The sequence below is a fragment of the Cetorhinus maximus genome, chromosome 16 (genome assembly GCF_964194155.1).
Source record: "Cetorhinus maximus chromosome 16, sCetMax3.hap1.1, whole genome shotgun sequence".
NCBI classification, from domain to species: domain Eukaryota; kingdom Metazoa; phylum Chordata; class Chondrichthyes; order Lamniformes; family Cetorhinidae; genus Cetorhinus; species Cetorhinus maximus.
In genome coordinates, this window is record NC_135894.1 from 68,056,984 (window position 1) to 68,075,029 (window position 18,046).

General features: G+C 46.9%; 1 protein-coding gene across 1 annotated transcript in view; it reads left to right on the top strand.

Annotated features, from left to right (window-relative positions):
• Window positions 1-18,046, top strand: part of cfap91 (cilia and flagella associated protein 91) — a 95,165-nt gene that overhangs the window by 52,947 nt on the left and 24,172 nt on the right. Inside the window, exons 9-11 of the mRNA XM_078559968.1 lie at window positions 9,227-9,409; window positions 12,058-12,197; window positions 15,676-15,792. Coding sequence (XP_078416094.1) covers window positions 9,227-9,409; window positions 12,058-12,197; window positions 15,676-15,792 — 440 coding nt within the window. The remainder of the gene's footprint in view (window positions 1-9,226; window positions 9,410-12,057; window positions 12,198-15,675; window positions 15,793-18,046) is intronic.

The following is an 18,046-nucleotide window of genomic DNA, read 5'->3' on the forward strand; positions in this document are numbered from 1 at the left end:
GCTGCCCTGCAGTTGAAGCAACTTGGGGGTGGGGGCAAGGGCTGCCCTGTAGTTGAGGCGACCTGGGGGGTTGGTGGGGGCAAGGGCTGCCCTGCGATTGAAAGTAGTGCACAAGCACACGCAGGGTTGGGGGTGGTGGGGAGAAGCGGTCACGCATGTATAAAGTGCCCATTCCTCTGCAGCTGAGACAGTTCAGGCACAGCCACATTGACATGCGTGGAGTCGGGTCTCTATCTTATCTGCCCACTCAAGCAACGCAGAGGCATGAAAGTGCCACCAAGTGCTCCAGAGCTTTTCACACCTCGGGCACAGGCTGCAAACTATTGAACGTTTTAGTGGACTGCGGAACAATTGGACGACTGGGCACGTTGTATAATCTCCTTGCTAAAGCTGGCCATGGGAGCAGTCACTGGTGGAAGCATTCACAGCCCCTTGCAATGTCATCATTCCAGTTTGGAGCAGTCTCCCCCATGGTTTAAGCTAACAGTGCAGCCTTACAATGTGGGTTAAGAGATTGACTGCACATGAACTAAGAGCACAGCATGCAGTCCAGTGGGCAAGGCTGCTGCCAATCGGTCAGGTGGAGTGGGCGGAGGTAGTTGGGGTTTTGGGCAGCCATGCAGCGCACTAAACTCTGGCCACCAAGTGGTGGCCAGCACTCTCTGGGACGCGTTATGGGGCCTACAGACTTAACCAAGAGAGGTTCTTAGTATACCCAAGCTAACCCACGCATCTCTCTCTTTCATCCTGCAGGAGGAGTACATCCAGGACCATGGAGCCTGGTGAGCTAGTTGTATACCTTGTGGCATACAGAGAGAGGAGACAACAGAGAAGAGAGCGACGGAGGCACCTGGCTGCGCAGAGGGAGGAGCAGGACCTTTGGGAAGAAGGGGCGGCTGGGGCTCCTGCACACGCTGCTGAAGAACCACAGCGAGCCGTCATTGGTCAGCACCTAGCTAGACCCAGGATGTATAGACGCTGCCTTTCATTCCTGCAGATGACCGACAACTAGTGTCGCTGAAGACTGCCCATGTCTAGGGAACTGGTCAATCACATCTGCCAGCTACTACAGGATTTGGTGTCACGGGGACATGGAGGGCATCCATTGCCAGTGGCCGTGAAAGTGACCACAGCGCTCAATTTTTAAGCCAGTGGCACCTTTCAGGCCTCCATAGGTGACCTCTGTGGGATATCACAAGCCTCCACCCATAATTGCATCCATGAGGTCATTGATGTGGATGCTATCTTTGCGAGGGCACACAACTTTGTGCATTTCGCCCAGGATCAAGAGAGCCAGGGTGCAAGAGTGATTGGATTTGCCCAGATCTCAGGGTTTTCCACAGGTGCAGGGTGTGATCAACTGCACTTATGTGGCGCTCAGATCTCGGTCACAGCAAGGGGTCAACTATGTCAACCGCAATTACTTCCATTTGCTGAATTTGCAGCTGGTGTGCGACCATCTCAAAAAAGCGTTCTGGAAGGTCTGCGTACGGTTTCTAGGGAGTGTCCACAACTCTTTCATTCTCGGGCAGTCACAGATCCCTGATGTCTTCCAGCATCCGTAGAGGCTGCAGGGTTAGCTCCTAGGGGACAAGGGCTACCCGCAAAGGACGTGGCTGATGACACCCATGCGGCGGCCTCAGCCTGCAGCAGAGTAAAGGTATAACAAGACTCATGATGCAACTCACAGCTTGGTGTAGCAAACCATTGGGATGCTGAAAATGAGGTTCCGGTGCCTGGACCGATCTGGTGGAGCCCTGCAATGTAGTCCACAGAGGGTGTCATGCATCGTCATCACCTGCTGAGCCCTTTACAACCTGGTACTGCAATGGGGAGAGGAGCTGGCTGAAGAGGAGAGGCAGGAGCTGGAGACCTCCTCCGATGAGGAGGATGTCGACCGTGATGAGGATGAGGACATCCTCAAAAGCAACAATGACGGCGATGGGGACCTTGCACTGACCAAACGAGACAGGCGTGCTCGAGAGGCCCTCAAAGCTGCTAGATTTGTGGAGGATGATGATAACATGGAGTGAGGTGACACCGTGGATCCTCACATTGCATCTGTGAATTTTTGACTCCAGCCTAGTTATGGCAGCACAAATACCCTCTGTGATAATGCTCCTGTCATGGAGACACAATGGAGGCCCTAATAGTCACTTGATTGCAGGAGGATGATGATGAAATGCAGTGAGGACACTCCATGGATCTTCACATAGCCTCTGAGAATGTCTGACTGCTGTCTGGCCGAGGGCAGCTCGCTTGCGCTCAATGGTCAGGGTCACATCATGGAGGCGCAGCCATGTAACTTTAAAAGCACCTGATCCTTTGTCCGCCTTCAGCTCCTGACCCCTTCAGGAGCACAGCATCAATGGTCACAGATGCTGAAGAAATGGGGGCAAGCCCAACCTTAAAGGTGCTGGGAGCGCACAGAAAGAATGACGGAACTCCGAGACGCCTTCCCATAACATTCTGGCAACAATGACAAGCGCTGTCAAGGTGCAGGCATCACTAATATGTACAGTGTGAGGTCGGACCATCATTTTGGTCTGAAGGTTGCACAAAGCACAGGGAAGAGGCCCTGGACAGAGACATCTGCCTTTATCTTGTGCAGAAAGGTTTTACATCTGAGTGACACGAACACTGCTTATGAGAACAAGGAGATTAGGCAGGGAGACATTCTTGGGACTTTATTGACGGTAGTGAACATTATGTACAAGTGATTAATGCCTAGGCTGTGCAACTAATTCTCCTTAATTTTCCTGCCGCTATGTCTTGATGCTCCCCAGACAACCACAGCAGAGGTGGAGGCAGCCTGCTGACAGGTACGCCCTGTCTGTGATAACCTTGACAGGTATCCTCTGGAGGGCTGAGGCCTGGAGGGCCCCGGCCTGCTTTCGGGGTCCTGCTGTGTGACACTGGCACCCTCCTCGGCCTGTGGAGCTGGAGCTACTGAAGTCACAGGAAGAGGGGATTCTCCTGGAGTCACCTGGATGGATGGCCCGGGAGGTGCATCTGCTGGTCCTCCTCCCTATGGATGCCCGACGGCCCCTGGCTGACTCCTTGAGTAGAAGGGGTAGCAGGAGTGAGATCGGACTGCCCCACAACCCTCATGCGTACGTACTGTTGGAGGCCAACTATGGCGTTGGCGATGGAGTTCAGCCCATGCAGCAGTGCAGGAGCGATGAGCTGGACCAAGGTCTCCATGGTGGCTGTCATCCTACCAGTGTTGACCTCGGTGCATTGGCATGCCGGTGCTATCAACTCAGCATGAAGGTGGACGGACCCTTTCATCTTGCTTTGCAATCTGAGGAGTGCAGTGGACATCCCTTCCTGAGAAGGGGTAGAGTTTAAGCTATAGAGTTAGAAGTTAGAAATTTATCTTTCTTTCTTTTACCACTAGTTAAAGACGATTTGTTCAATAAACAGTTATTTAATTATTAAGTTTACAAACCTGGTGCTTGTATTCTGTTAACCTAAATTAAACAAGTAGGTAGGATTGGGGAAATATGGTGGTTTGGTCAAACTTTTCACATTTGTCATGGCTTGGGGAACAGTGGTGCTTGATATTACAGCGCACTAGCCCCAGTGAGTCATGACACTATCTGCTTGTCCTTTGTTTGTGTGTGTGTTCATGTGCGTGCGTGCGCGCTGGGGGAATTCTTTAGGAAGAGATAGATAGTTATACTTCCCGGTTACAATTGTGTGTTAACCAGTACTTGCAACTTGTTAAAAGAAGTTTTGTATTAAACTAAATTAATCATTGAGTTTTTTGAAAGAAGCCTGGTCAGAGTCTCTTTTCTACTGGGTACTAGAGGTATAGGTACACAATTGGCTATTTCAGTGAGAAAATTAAACATTTAAATTAATGGTACGGCCTGCAGAGTAGTGGGGCTTGATAATTCACGCACTCATCCGATCCCGGTCGTAACGATAGCGAGAAATGGCTGCAGGCGCTGGATACTACAAAGTCTATGGGCCCTGACAATATTCCAGCAATAGAACTAAAGACTTGTGCTCCAGAACCTGCCGTGCCCTTAGCCAAGCTGTTCCATTGCAGCTACAACACTGGCATCAACCCGGCAATGTGGAAAATTGCCCAGTTATGACTTGTACATTGAAAACAGGACAAATCCAACCTGAGCAATTACCACCCCATAAATCTACTCTTGATCATCAGTAAAGTGATGGAAGGGGTCATCAACAGTGCTGTCAAGCAGCACTTGCTCAGCAACAACTTGCTTATTGATGCTCAGTTTGGGTTCCACCAGGGTCTTTCTTTTATCACTAGTTAAAGATGATATGCGACTGAACCTCATTACATGGTTCCAACATGTACTAAAGAGCTGAACTCCAGAGGTGAGGTGAGAGTGACTGCGTTTGACATCAAGGAAGGATTTGACCAAGTGTGGCATCAAGAAGCCTGAGCAAAACTGGAGTTGATGAGAATCAGAGAGAAAACTCTCCACTGGTTGGAGTCATACCTAACACAAAGGAAAATGGTTGTGGTTGTTGGAGGTAAATCATCTCGGTCCCAGGATATCACTGCAGGAGTTCCTCAGGGTTGTGTCTCAGTTCCAACCATCTTCAACTGCTTCATCAATGACCTTCCTTCCATCATAAGCTCAGAAATGGGGATGTTCGCTGATGATTGTACAATGTTCCGCACCATTTGTGACTCCTCAGATAATGAAGCAGTCCATGTCCAAATGCAGCAAGACCTGGACAATACCAGGCTTGGCTGACAAGTGACAAGTAATATTTGTGCCACCCAAGTGCCAGGCAGTGACCATCTGCAACAAGAGAGAATCTAACCATTGCCCCTTGATGTTCTATGGCATTATCATCACTGAATGCCCCACTATCAACATCCTGGGGGCTACCATTGACCAGGAACTGAACTGTACTGGCCATATAAATACTGTGGCTACAAGAGCCGGTCAGAGGCTAGGAATCCTGTGGCAAGTAACTCACCACATGACTCCCCAAAGCCTGCCCACCATCCCCACGGCACAAGTCAGGAGTGTCATGGAATACTGTCCACTTGACTGGCTGAGTGCTGCTCCAACGACACTCAAGAAGCCTGACACCATCCAGGACAAAGTAGCCCACTTGATATCGCCCCATCCACAAACATTCACTCTCTCCACATTGACGCACAGTGGCAGCAGTGTATACCACTTACAAGATGCACTGCAGGAACTCACCAAGGGTCCTTGGTAGCACCTTTCAAACCCATGACTGCTACCATCTAGAAGGACCAGAAATTGAACTGGACATATAAATACTGTGGCTACAAGAGCAGGTCAGAGATTGGGAATTCTGCAGTGAGTAACCCATCTCCTGACTCCCCAAAGCCTGTCCACCATTTACGAGGCACAAGTCAGGAGAGTGATGGAATACTCTCCATTTGCTTGAATGACTGTGGCTCCAACAACACTCAAGAAACTTGACAGGACAAAGTAGCCTGCTTGATCGGCGCCCCATCCACCAACTTAAGCATTCACTCCTGCCATCATTGATGCACAGTGGCAGCAGAGTGTACCACATACAAGATGCACTGCAGCAACTCATGAAGGTTCTTCTGACAGCACCTCTAACAACTAGAAGGATAAAGGCAGTAGATGCATGAGAACACCGTCACCTGGAAGTTCCTATTCAAACCACACACCATCCTGAGCTGGAACTATATTGCTGTTCCTTCACTGTCATTGGGTAAAAATCCTGGAACTCCCTTCCTAACAGGACTGTAGGTGTACCTACACCAAATGGACTGCAGCGGTTCAAGAAGGTGATTCACCATCACCTTAAGGGCAATTAGAGATGAGCAACAAATGCTTATTTTGCCAGTGATATTCACATACCATGAAAGAATTAAAATAACTAATTACCCTTGTGGATTCCGTTAGTGTCCGTCTTCTATGTGCCTTTACATGTACTAATGTTTTTATACAGTGCTACCCCAGAAGCTGCAGCATGGCTGGTAGAAGGCTGCTGACTTTTATGGATGACACTGCAAAGGCCTTCCAGGACGACCTCGAGTAACGCACACCCTAAAAGGCCCGACTTTGGACTGAACCATCTTGGCATGGGTGGCAGGAGTGTGGACTGGCTGGATGTCATGCAACAGCAAATGCACTGGCAGGGTGAAAATATGACAGTCTTCCAGAGAGAAGATGGCAGCTTCCTGTTCCATAGAGCCACTGCCACTTTCCTGGGGCCGTTACCTTAGCATTCCTAATAACCTGTTGGAGAGCAGTTTGCTGGATGGCTGTGCCACCCTGCAAGCCCCTTTTAGGCACTGGTATCAACAGACATGATGGCAGGTTGTAGCGCAGCATTCTGAGAGCAGTCTGGCAGTAAATTGACTTTACATTACAGCAGTCTGAACTTCCTCTGCAACACCCAGATGTTGCATGGCTTCTGCTTGTTCTGCAATGGAATCGAAGATGTCAACCAATGCATCATTGTTGGGTCCTCAAGTGTTCCAAAGGTCTGCACAAAGCCCTGTGCAAAGATTTTGCTGGATTCCTCCATGCTGCTTTACATTGCATGCTTACTTTCTGACGGGCCTGATAGTGCACCAAGCATTTCATTACGCATACCCATCAATCTTCTTCTGTAACTTGCCCTATTGAAGTCATCATCTGAAATCTCTGCAGAAGAACTTGTGTGGAACTTTGCACTCATGTGAGCTGGCACCTGTGCTACTCTTAATTCCAGCAGGCTGCAGATCACTAGTGCCCGGTGTCTCATCATAAGCAAATCCCACTTTGAAACTGTCCTCTGAAGTATGCGCAGTGTCAATATTTGAGCTGATGGCTGCAAGTGTGAGAGCGAGTGATGATGTTTCTTCTTCATCACTGACTTCTTGCTCTTGCACCTCCTGCTGTTCCACCACTGCCTGAGCTGGTTGCAGTTCTTGGGAACTGAAAAGAGGAAGGCACAAGGGTAGGGCTGTGGTCAGGGGAGAGGGTAGAAATTAAGAGACACATGCTTATACCATCTACAGCTTGTAAATCTAAAGAGATTGTGGGATGAGAGAGAAGCAGGATGTGAGAAGGAGGATTAGGAATGAGGATACTGTCACCTTTGATGGTTTCAGCCCCACCATGGGCCACAACCTCAGCCATGGCTACTTCAATGATGGCAGCCACTGCCTCCTCCATGAGGGTAGGGACATGCAGCTGGGCCTGTCCCCCACTGATTCGCTCCTGCAGCTTCTGGTTATGAGCCAACTTGCCCTGCAAGAGAAAGGGAAGTGTGATGCAATCGGTTTGGGTGATGCGGCTCTCATGATTGAATAACAACTAGCAGTGTGTGAGATGCGGTGTGAGACTTGCAGCAGTGCTCAGTGTGTAATGGTGAGGTGTAGTTATGAATGTTAGGTATAAGTAGTGTTTGATGCAAGCAGGAGCATGAAAAAGGAATTCAAGGAAAGCAAGGAATGAAATTTTACTAAATTACCATTTTCTGTGTGAAGTCAGAACGCCATAAAAGTAAGTTTAGCTATTCATACAAAATGTTTCACACAAGCATAATTTCTTTATTAGATATTGCTGATTTGGGGTGTCAGTATCTTTGTAATAATTCTGGGAAAAGAAACAAAATCCCTAACGGTTCATTTTGGTGTTGGAGCAAGAATTGTTGAGACTATGGTTCTATGATTCTGTAATTCCATGGACAGAATTTTAACTGCCAAGGGGTGGTGGTGGTTAGGGTAGGAAGTGGGGCAGGGAGGGGGTCAGATGAGGGCATGGGTTTGGATCCAGGTGGGCAATTAAATCCCTGAAAAGTAACATCGCATTGGGAACCTGACTAGATCCCTCCCGCTTCCAGGTTTAACCTGGGTGGGTGGGAGGCACCTGTGGAGCTATCAAGGAATTGATTAAAATATTTAAATCTCCAATTAACTGAGGATTTAAACTAGCATTCTGGATTTAGCAGCCAGTGCATGGGTTTCTTGAGCTGTGTGGAACATGCGAGAGTTAGCCAGGTGAGAGAACAGTGGGGAATGCTTCTTCAGTGAACATGCTGCGAAGCCTTCAAAGAGTGAAACTGAATTGCAGCCATGCCTAGGTGAGAGGCTGATGCTCACAGCAGCTGTTCAAAGGGTGTGCTTTCATTGTTTGATAGGTGCTTTCCAATTCTTGGAACTCAGTTCACCTATCATGGAACTTACTTACCTCAGTCTGCACTTCCCTCGTTTCAGCCTTCATTTTGGCATGGGAGCGCATCAAGTAGCTCGACCTACTTCTAATGAAGCATAAGAGGAGAACCAGTGCAGCACTAGCTGCCTTCTCTTCAGCCACATGCCACTCCACAGAGGGGATGGCCACAGAGATCTGCCTCAAAGAAGGTGAAACCCCAACACAGGGTCAACAGGACGTGAATGAGCATCAGAGCCTTAGGAAGCCCAAGCTTTGACAGCAGGATTGCTGATATCTGCAGCACCCCCCACTTCCCAGTGAACAGGTGGACATGCATTTCCAGTAGCTATAAAGGTGGCTATCACTGGAGGTCAGGCCGCCCCCCCCACCCACCCCCCTCAAAAACACCTTGTTTCTCTTCCTCTCCCTGGAGTTCTGTCCTCTGATACAAAGGTGAAGGCGAATGTGATGGTTGGCTGTTCAGGGGATGTGAGGAAGTGCCTGGAAGAGACAGGAATAAATGGAGCTACAAGGAGTGTTGGCCTGAGGAGTGTTGTGCAGGAGAATGCTGGGAAATTCACCTCACTGCATTTCCTCAAACCACCAATAGGACCGCTAGGTAAGAGTCAGAGACCTGGGATTGGTTGGAGGTATGTGGGATGAGGACAGCCTTCCCAGGCCTCATTTCCATTTCTTTCATTGCTGGAACCTCAGGAATCAGTATACAGTTCAGCCATTCTGACCACCGGTCAGGTCCCTTTAATTAGAAATCCTTCCTTTGACAGATTTGGGGCACTGTTCTGCAGCCCCTCCCCCCGATTGGTTGGGACTCCCGGAAGGAAGCAGGATGCTAATGCCATGGCTGAGTTAAAGGGCCATCGTAAAGCCTACTTCAATAGCAAATAGACTCCCAACCTGCACCAAGCTTTTCCCATTGAAAGGTCTGTTTAGATAAAATTCCACCCTATCTCGTAGTGCTTTTATCTCTCACACAGAGGATATTGGACTAAGGATCAAAGTTTAAGTTATGTAAAAATGCATTCTGATATTTATTAACATTTTAACATTTGTCTTGCTAGAAATAAGAAAGCTAACAGCCAAGAGGAGAAATGTGGAGGGGAGGCTTGAGCGGCGTAGCCTCATACAGGACTATGCAAATTATGGTTCACAGGTTTATGCACCGATCTCTCGAATTGGCCACTTTCCAGACCAGAATTCAGAGCGTTTCATTGTGAAAAGTCATTTTCTATCCACATTTAATGGTAAGTTAACGTTTTGGATTCCTTTGTCATCTGAATGTCCAACTGGCAATCGTCAACAATGTAGAGTCATTTTACAACATTTTTAAAGATTTGTTCATGGGATGTGGCTGTCGCTGGCTATGCCAGTATTCATTGCCTATCCTTAACTGCACTTGAGAAGGTGGTGGTGAGCCTCCTTTTTGAGGTTCTGCAGTCCATTTGTTGTAGAAACACCCATAGTGCTGTTAGGAAGGGAGCTCCAGGGTTTTGATCCAGCAACAGTAAAGGAACAGTGTATAGTTCCAAGTCAAGATGGCGTGTGGCTTGGAGGGGAACTTGCAGATGGTGGTGCTCCCATACATCTGCTGCCCTTCTAGGTGTAGCGGCCACAGGTTTGGAAGGTGCTGTCGAAGAAGTCTTGGTGAGTTGCTGCGGTGCATGTTGTTGATGGTACACGCTGCTATCATTGTGCATCAACGGTGGAGGGAGTGAATGTTTAAAGTGGTGGATGGGGTGCCAATCAGTTGGGCTGCTTTGTCCTGGATGGTGTTGAGCACCTTGAGTGTTTTTGGAGCTATACCCATCCAGGCAAGTGGGGAGTATTCCATCCTGACTTGTGCCTTGTAGATGGTGGACATGCTTTGAGGAGACAGGAGATGAGTTACTCGCTGCCATTGAATGTCAAGGGGAGATGGTTAGATTCTCTCTTGTTGGGGATGGTCATTGCCTGGCACTTGTGTGGATTGCACCAAATATAACACATTCCTTGAGTTCCAAATCTCTTTATACTGACTCTAGTGCATAACCTGTAGTTCAATATTAATCCTTAGGTTTGGAAATAGAACTTTACCCATTTTTAACTAGTTTAAATGATCCAAGTGGACACAGAGAGGATGATAGTACTTGCTGGCGTTTAAACATGGCTGATACAAAAGTGATTCTTGGAAGAGTTATAAATGCAAATTTTCTTCCTATACAATGAAATCGAGGTTGTGTGAAAATTTGCATTGTCTGAAATAATTCCTCATGGATTAGTTATAAAGTGGAAGTCTCATTATTCCAGTTTTCACAGTAGTTATTGCCGGAGACAAAGGGTTGCTGGCTGAGACCAGAGACTGTGGGTCGGTGGGGGCAGGGGAGCTGCTGGCGAGACTGTGAGGGTGTTTGTTATTGGGGGGGTGTGTGGGTGGGGTGGTGACCAATGACCATGGGAAGTGGTGCTGGCAAGACCGGAGACTGGGGCAGGAGGGGGTTGGGGAGACTGGATACTGGGGCAGGGAAGCTTTGAGGGAACAGTGTGCACAGCATCAACAGAGTGAAGGAGGCCCAAAAGAGTTGTCCAAAAACAAAACTATATCCTTCGTAACATTCCACATAGAAAATATTTTACTTAAAGTCTGCCTCCTCGACCCCATCACCACTGTGCAAGCTGGTCCCTCAAAGCTCCTTGCTGCTCCCAGTTACTCCATGCTGATCCCAAAACACACCTTTGCCCAACTCGCTTCCCCAACAGTCATACTCAGAAGTCCCTCTCCCCAAACTCCCTTCCCCCCATTATCTCAGCAGCCCTTCTTCCAAAACCCCCTCCCCCACTCATTCAACAGCAACTCTTTCCCCCCACCACTTAGGCCTGCTGCCGGACCCACCTCGCAACTACCCACCTGCTGAACAACTTTCAGAGACAGTGAGTGACTTGAGTCTAAAATGCTGGTCAGTCCTCCTGCTCCTCATGGCTGAGTGGAGGGGGCTGCATTTGTGTAGCATCACAATGCGCATGGGCATACACCAAAGATGCATGGGCAGTGGCAAGAGGAGACTCTGAGCAGTCTCCCAGTTGCTGCCTGGAGAAACACAGGACAAATAATGTCCTGGGAAGCCAACATATAGGGTACAGGACAAATTGGAAAATTATGGGACAATCCTATAAAACATGGAACAGTTGGACACTCTAGGCCTGCTGCATCTTGTCCCACTCAGGCACTTGACAGGCTAGCAGCCGGCCTTCTCCCAGGATCACGGACCCAGGGGCGCAAGTTCTGCCTGCTGGAAGCCAATCAGAGGCTGGCAGCTCTTCTGTACTCAGTAGCGCCACTGGTGACGTGGTGACTGCTGCTATGACACCCACCTGAGGCCTTGGATTGAGGAGGGACCCAGGCTCAGGTGAGTGATGACGGGTGTGAGTTGAAGGTTGGGAGGGTCATGCAGTGTCGGCAGCAAGGGCAAGGGGATATCTTTCAGCGAACACCCACAACCAGGCACTGAATGCCTTTGAGTGAGGGCTCGCCTCCACCCTAGGAGCTCAGAAGCAAACACACCAGGGTTAATACCAGCATCTGTGGGATGAAGCCCTTAAGTGGGCATTAATTGCCCACTTAAGGGCCTCAATTGGTGGCAGGCCGGGAAGGCCGTCTAAGAGGCTTCCTGCCATCTACTTAATTGGGGTCGAGGTGGGAAGTGCCAGAGTAAATGCCTCCCCACCACTAAACTCGCGACGGGGGAGGGCACAAGATACAGCCCTTTTCTCTATTCCATACTAATGAAAGGTACAAATTTTTAAAAAGTGCACATATATAAGTAAGTTTGTCTTAAAAAATTGAATGAGATTTTTACTAATAACAACTGTTTTGAGCTCCTTCAGGCCTTGATTGTACATTTCAATTTTTTTTTAGGTATACTAGCATTGGAGGAAGCTTTACCAGATTTTGTTACTCAACCGCGCATACAAATTCGGAGACCAAGAAATACAACAAAGGATGGCCTCTTGAAGTACGCTGCTCGACGAGATATGGAGCTGGCTAAAATTCACAAGGTAAATGTTAGTGATCAGATATTAGTTTAAGAGCTTGTTGGTCCTGGTTTTGTAGTTGGTTTTTATAAATTTAGAGGAAAATGTGAGTAAAATAATTGTTAATACTGTCTCCAGTACTGATGACCTACCCTCGTAAGAACGGTGGGTGGCTTCAACATCTTACCTAATCAGATATTACCTGCCAGGCCAACTGGTGGTGTAATTTATCCACATGGTGCCACTCTTGCTGTACCCAAGCTTACCTGAAGCTCAGGAGGCACCGCTTCCCACACATCCTGCGTGAGGCGGCTGGAGTGGTGCACGTTGTATGCACTCCAGTATGCACTCAAATACGTTGAAAGAGCAAGATCATGACATACTTGATGTCAACAGGCTGATGCAATGCACAGATAGGCCAACAAGTATGCAGAGAATGCCATCCTAGTCACTCCTGAAATAACAGGCATGATAGGGCTAGTTAAAATCAACACAAGTTGCAGCTGAGGTTCCTTGATTTATGTGTGCTCAGGCAAAGTTGGCAGAAACACTGATGAGTTGTTGGTGGAGTTTAATGGCTTCTACTGACCATGAAAGGAAGAAAATAACATTGCCTTGCGTAGGTATGGGACAATAGTTACTGTGCACTTGCTGTGCAACATAAGCAAGACATGTAGAGGACTCTATGAGGAAGGAGGACTCCGCTGAGAAGGCCCTAGTCCGAGAAGATCTTCCAGGAACACCAATCCTACCTTGAGATGAGCCAGAAGGAGTGCCTCAGGAGGTTTCACTTCATTGAGGAGATAGCAATGGAGTTGTGTTACTTCCTGCACGAAGACCTGGAGCCTCAAATCAGGGCAAGGAAGGCCTTCCCAGTGGCTTTAAAGATCACCATCACCTTTTCATTCTTTGCAACCGGTTCCTACCAGGTGAGAGCAGGTGACATTAGCAACATGTCACAATTTGCTATCCACAGAAATATCTGAGAGGTGATAGAGGTATAGGGGAGAGAGGACTTTATTGTCTTCTTCTTCAGGAGGGAAGACCAAGATGAAAGGACATGCGGGTTAGAGTTGGGGGGTCACAATGAAGGGGTGGGGGGTTGGGTTCAAGAGGCCAGATGTGGGTTAAGTGGGGGATGACCTGGGTGGGGGGAGGGGGGGGGGCGGTTGCCCACGGGGCCTAGGAGGAGGATCCCCCCTGCCCCTTGCCTGACACCAGCCTGAGCAGCTAAAGCTGCCAGGCTTCCTGTATGGCATGGCCTCCCACCATCTCAGTTAAAATACTGGTGGCAGCAGAACGAGGCCCTTAAGTCACCATTAATTTGCTGATAAAGGGCCTCGATAAGCTCAAGGGCAGGCGAGCTGCCTGAAGCCTCCCCAGCCCCCATTAAATTTCAGACAGATCGGGAGCGGGCAAGTAGTCAGCAGGAAGGCCTCATGCTGGATTTTATGTGCCCCTCGCCTTCAAACCTGCTGGTGGGAGAGTGAAAAAATCCAGCCTTTAATTAATTTCTCCTGAACATGGTAGGCCTATTATGTAATATTAAATATGGTTAATTTTCAAGAGTTAATTACACACTCCATGTGTGCAGATGCCTGTTTTCCTGATTCAGTTTCACTTGTCTGAAGTGTCCTTAATTTTGCTTTGACAGTTTGGAATATGAACATAACCTTTACATGCATACCATACATTTTTATATCAAAATTTAAGCATTGTTTTTCTGTCAACAGTGTTCTTATTGACATCTCATTCGAGCTGTTACAATTGTAATCCCCATCCTTCTTTTGAAGGTACATACATTTCAATTGGCAAGATTTTTTAACCCTTTCCTATGTAGTTTCAGTACTCTCCTGGTCAGCAGTCCATTTTCCAGCCTCCATAAGCTTGAGCTGATTCAAAACTACGCTGCTCATATTCTAACCAACACCATCTGAATTTTTGCCATGGAGGCCGGAAACTTATTTTGTTTTCAGGTCACAAATCAGCCTCCGGTGACAAACAGATTAAAGTTAAACATTTTGTGGAGGTAAAGCCTTAATTGGTATGACGGGTTTCCTGTTCACTTAGAGCCATTGGGGGCAGGAATGGAAGTTGGTCAGATGAAGTGGGCAACTCATTTAGGCATCCCATGGCAGCCATCACTGAGTCTGCTAATTGTCCTTGAGAAGAAACTTGTTGAATGTACCAAAATCTTTCAGAGCACCAGGGGGGAGTGAGATATCACAGGGGAGCTGGAGGCCTGGTACCTGGGGCAGAGCTGCCCCTTGCTTCAATGCCAACCTGGATCAAACATTGGAGGCCGTGAGGGAAAGGAGGGTGGTCCTTTTTCCGGAGGATGGCAGGAGGAGGCCATCTCATTGCGCAGCCGGTGTACCACTGTGTTCAGCAACCCTCCACCTCCTCTTCTCTAACCACCTGCTCTTTCTCCTCCTGGGATGATCTGTTCCCTTCCAGGAGGAGGGCCCCATCATCCTCAAGGCCTAAACCTCTCTGGAGAGCCAGTCCAGACACTGGAATCGCATCTTCAAAAACCCAATGACCCCACATTCAACGTTTGTTTTACTGATTGGGATGCATTGGTTGTCTCACCTCTGTGCCTCTGTCCGGGGCTGCTGCAGAGGGGTGAGTAGCCATTTCTTCCTGGAATATCCCTTGTCCCCTCAAACAAGTTCTTAACAAGTGTTTATAGTAAGTTAATTGGCCCCACTAAGGAGCAGAGAGGGATTGACATCAGTTCATAGCACCCTCGCCTTTGAATCAGAGGGCTGTGGGTTCATGACCCACTCCTGGAAAACCAAGAACTGTGATTGTACTCGAAAGAGTTGCAATCTGTGACTGTTGATAACTCAAAAGAGTTTGACATCCTGCCCTCTCCCAGATGAGCATTTCTGGTGCCGGGAACGGCATCCTGAAACTGACATGCCTTTCCTCCCCTCATTGAGCAGGATTCTTACCCCAACACCATTTCTTGCACTGAGCAGGATTTTGGCCATGGCTACCCCACAATTAGCAGGATTTCACATATTCCTTCTCCTCCCTCTTCCACTGAGAAAATTTTCATAATTCTGCCCCTCCCACTTCAGTGAAAAGGATTTTGGCACCAGTGAACATGAATTCCCTCCCCCACCACCCTGAGCATTACCCGAGCAGGAGTTTATCCCCCTACTCAGCAAAATTTTGGACCTACACCTCCTCTACTCTGAGCAGCATTTCAGTCCAACAATCAATCCTCCAAAAGATTGTTTCCGCCTCTCCTTCACCTTCCTACACTCCCCTCCTTCCCTCCTCTTCATTCCCCTCTAATACTGTAGCCTCACATTGGACATGTTGCTTTGAAAATACTAGCAGTGCTACAGAGCTTTGATTTAAGAAATATATTTTATATTAAGAAAGTGGAATATCCTATGATTCACTGATGTTTAATCTAATCATGACTAGATCATTTAAAGAATTGTGGTAAATACTGTAAATTTACAGATTTTGTATTCATAAAACTCAGGCTATACGGGAAGCAAGATTTAAAGGAGAAAAACCAGAAAAGCCACTTCGCTTTCTGTTCAAGATTTTAAAACCTGTTCCTCGTCCTCCAACACCTACAGTGGAGCCACCACCTGAGGTAAGGGAAAAATTAAAAATGCTACCCCTTTTTTCCCTATACTGTTATCTTCAAAATAAAAAATAATAAAAAAATAAATGGACTTACACTGGTTGATGAAAAGCTTGCCCAAAGGGGCAAAATGTGAAGGCAACAGAAAAGTTGATCAATTGGGTTCTCAACTGAAAGGAAGATGCAACTTTTTCATGTTTTAGTGTACACCACTTCTTGCATTGTTAGAGTGACCTGCTGATTTTACTCAATTTGGTAGCTCAGTGGATTTAAGTAATTTCAATTGATTGCACAGTGGCACCAGTGACCCTCTGCATTTTGCAAAATGTACCAGTGTGCTGACAGTTGGCCATCTATGTCATGGCGTTCAGTGGAAAACAAGATAAGAATGGTACGGATACTATCCTGGGTTAGGTGATATAAGTTCCATCAGGCTGTAGGAAACAGGCAGTTATTCTGGATAATTTGTAAGTGGGTATGCCAGGGTTTCATCACAAATTATACAAATGATAGTGCAGTGTTCAGCCTGGAACTGCAATATGTTCATATCAAGTTTCTCTATCTGCTATTTTAAAATAAATGGTTTAACCATCCATTACTGAACAGATAAACGTGCTAGTTTTTGTTTGGTACTATTGTACAATGTAATTTCTAAGCTGGTTGTAACTCCCCTATCTTTCCTTCTCCACTAACATTCTTCAACGAACTGCACCTTTCATTCGCTAAATTTGAATTTACCAGGATTGTATTATTGAAATAATGTGAAACTATTCAAAGAAATTTAAGAAGCATTGTTAATTGAGCCCTGCATCTCTAATATATTTAAAATGCTGAACGGGCAATGCACTTTAAAGCAATTGCACTTGAAGGTGGAGCTGTGTGCATAGTTATGTGGCATATTGTTGCATGATAGGGCCACCTTAAGGAAAAGAATAGTAATTCATCTTTGGATCCATTCAGCAATGTTTTTAAAAAATTATTTAAGGAACCTGAGGAGCCATTTTTAAAAAAAAGACAAAATGCATAGCCTTAGAAATCAATTTAAAAGCTCAAAACCAATGGACATTACAGTTCCAGTCTTGGCCAAATGCACAGTTGACAGAGATAGCCACATGCGCCCCACAAAGCAAAATAAAGAACTCAAAAAAGGCTTCAGAAAGATAAAATGAAGTTGTAGATAAGGTGAAATTATGCCTTATGAGCACAAGAAACTGCAGCATCCGATGAGTAAACTGAAGCCACCTGAGCATGTACAGAACAGGTGAAGGGAAGAAGCTGATTAACATTCGCAATAAATTGAAAGCAGCATTGCGAAGATTCTAAATTTAATACTGAAGCCTAAACAAAATCTGCCCCCTACCCTAGTCTCTGTCTTATTCCCATCTCTAACCCATCCACTCCCCTCTCCTTTCTCCACATCCTCTCCAGTCCATTGTCTCTCAACCCTCCCACTGTCAGAAGGTTGTTGATTCAAGTTCCACTCCAGTGTCCTGCCCAATATTTATCCTTCAATCAACTTTGCAAAAATCAGATTATTTGATTATTAACACATTGTTGTCTATAGAAGTTTGCTGGGCGCAAATTGGCTGGAGTGTTTCCTACATTACAACAATGATTACAGCTCTAAATTAATTAATTGTCCGTAAAGCACTTTGGGATGTCCTAAGGTTGTGAAAGACACTATATAAATGCAAGTCTTTTATTTTTTTTCTCCCTGCCTATTCTCTTTTCCCCTCCCGCTCTTCTTCCTTATCCTTGTCTTTACCTGCCTCTCTTTTTTCTTCATCACTTCTCTCTCTTTGCTCCCCTGCTCACATCACTACTCCTCTCACTATCCCTCTCCTTCCACACCATTTCTCATCTCCTTTAACTCAAGGGGGTTGGAATACAAAGGTGAGGAAGTGATCTTTCAGTTCTACACTGGACAAAATCTGAAGTACAGGCTTCAGTTTTGTGCACCAAACCTCAGGGAAGATATATTGGCCTTGGGGAGGGTACAGTAAAGGGTTGAATTATGAGGATAGGACATGTAAACCTCATGACTTATAAATTTAGGAGCACCTAATTTTTGGGCCCTGACATTTGGCCTCAGACTTCATTGTCATATTGCCTGCATGGCACTCCATCACATTGGTTAATGGCAAACATGAGAGTTCTTTACCCATGCCTGCAGCAGGTGTTAGGCCCACATTTGTCAATGTAAAGGACCCAACACCTTACTGAAGTGCCCACTCCAATACTCGTTTGCCCAAGAGAGGATCAA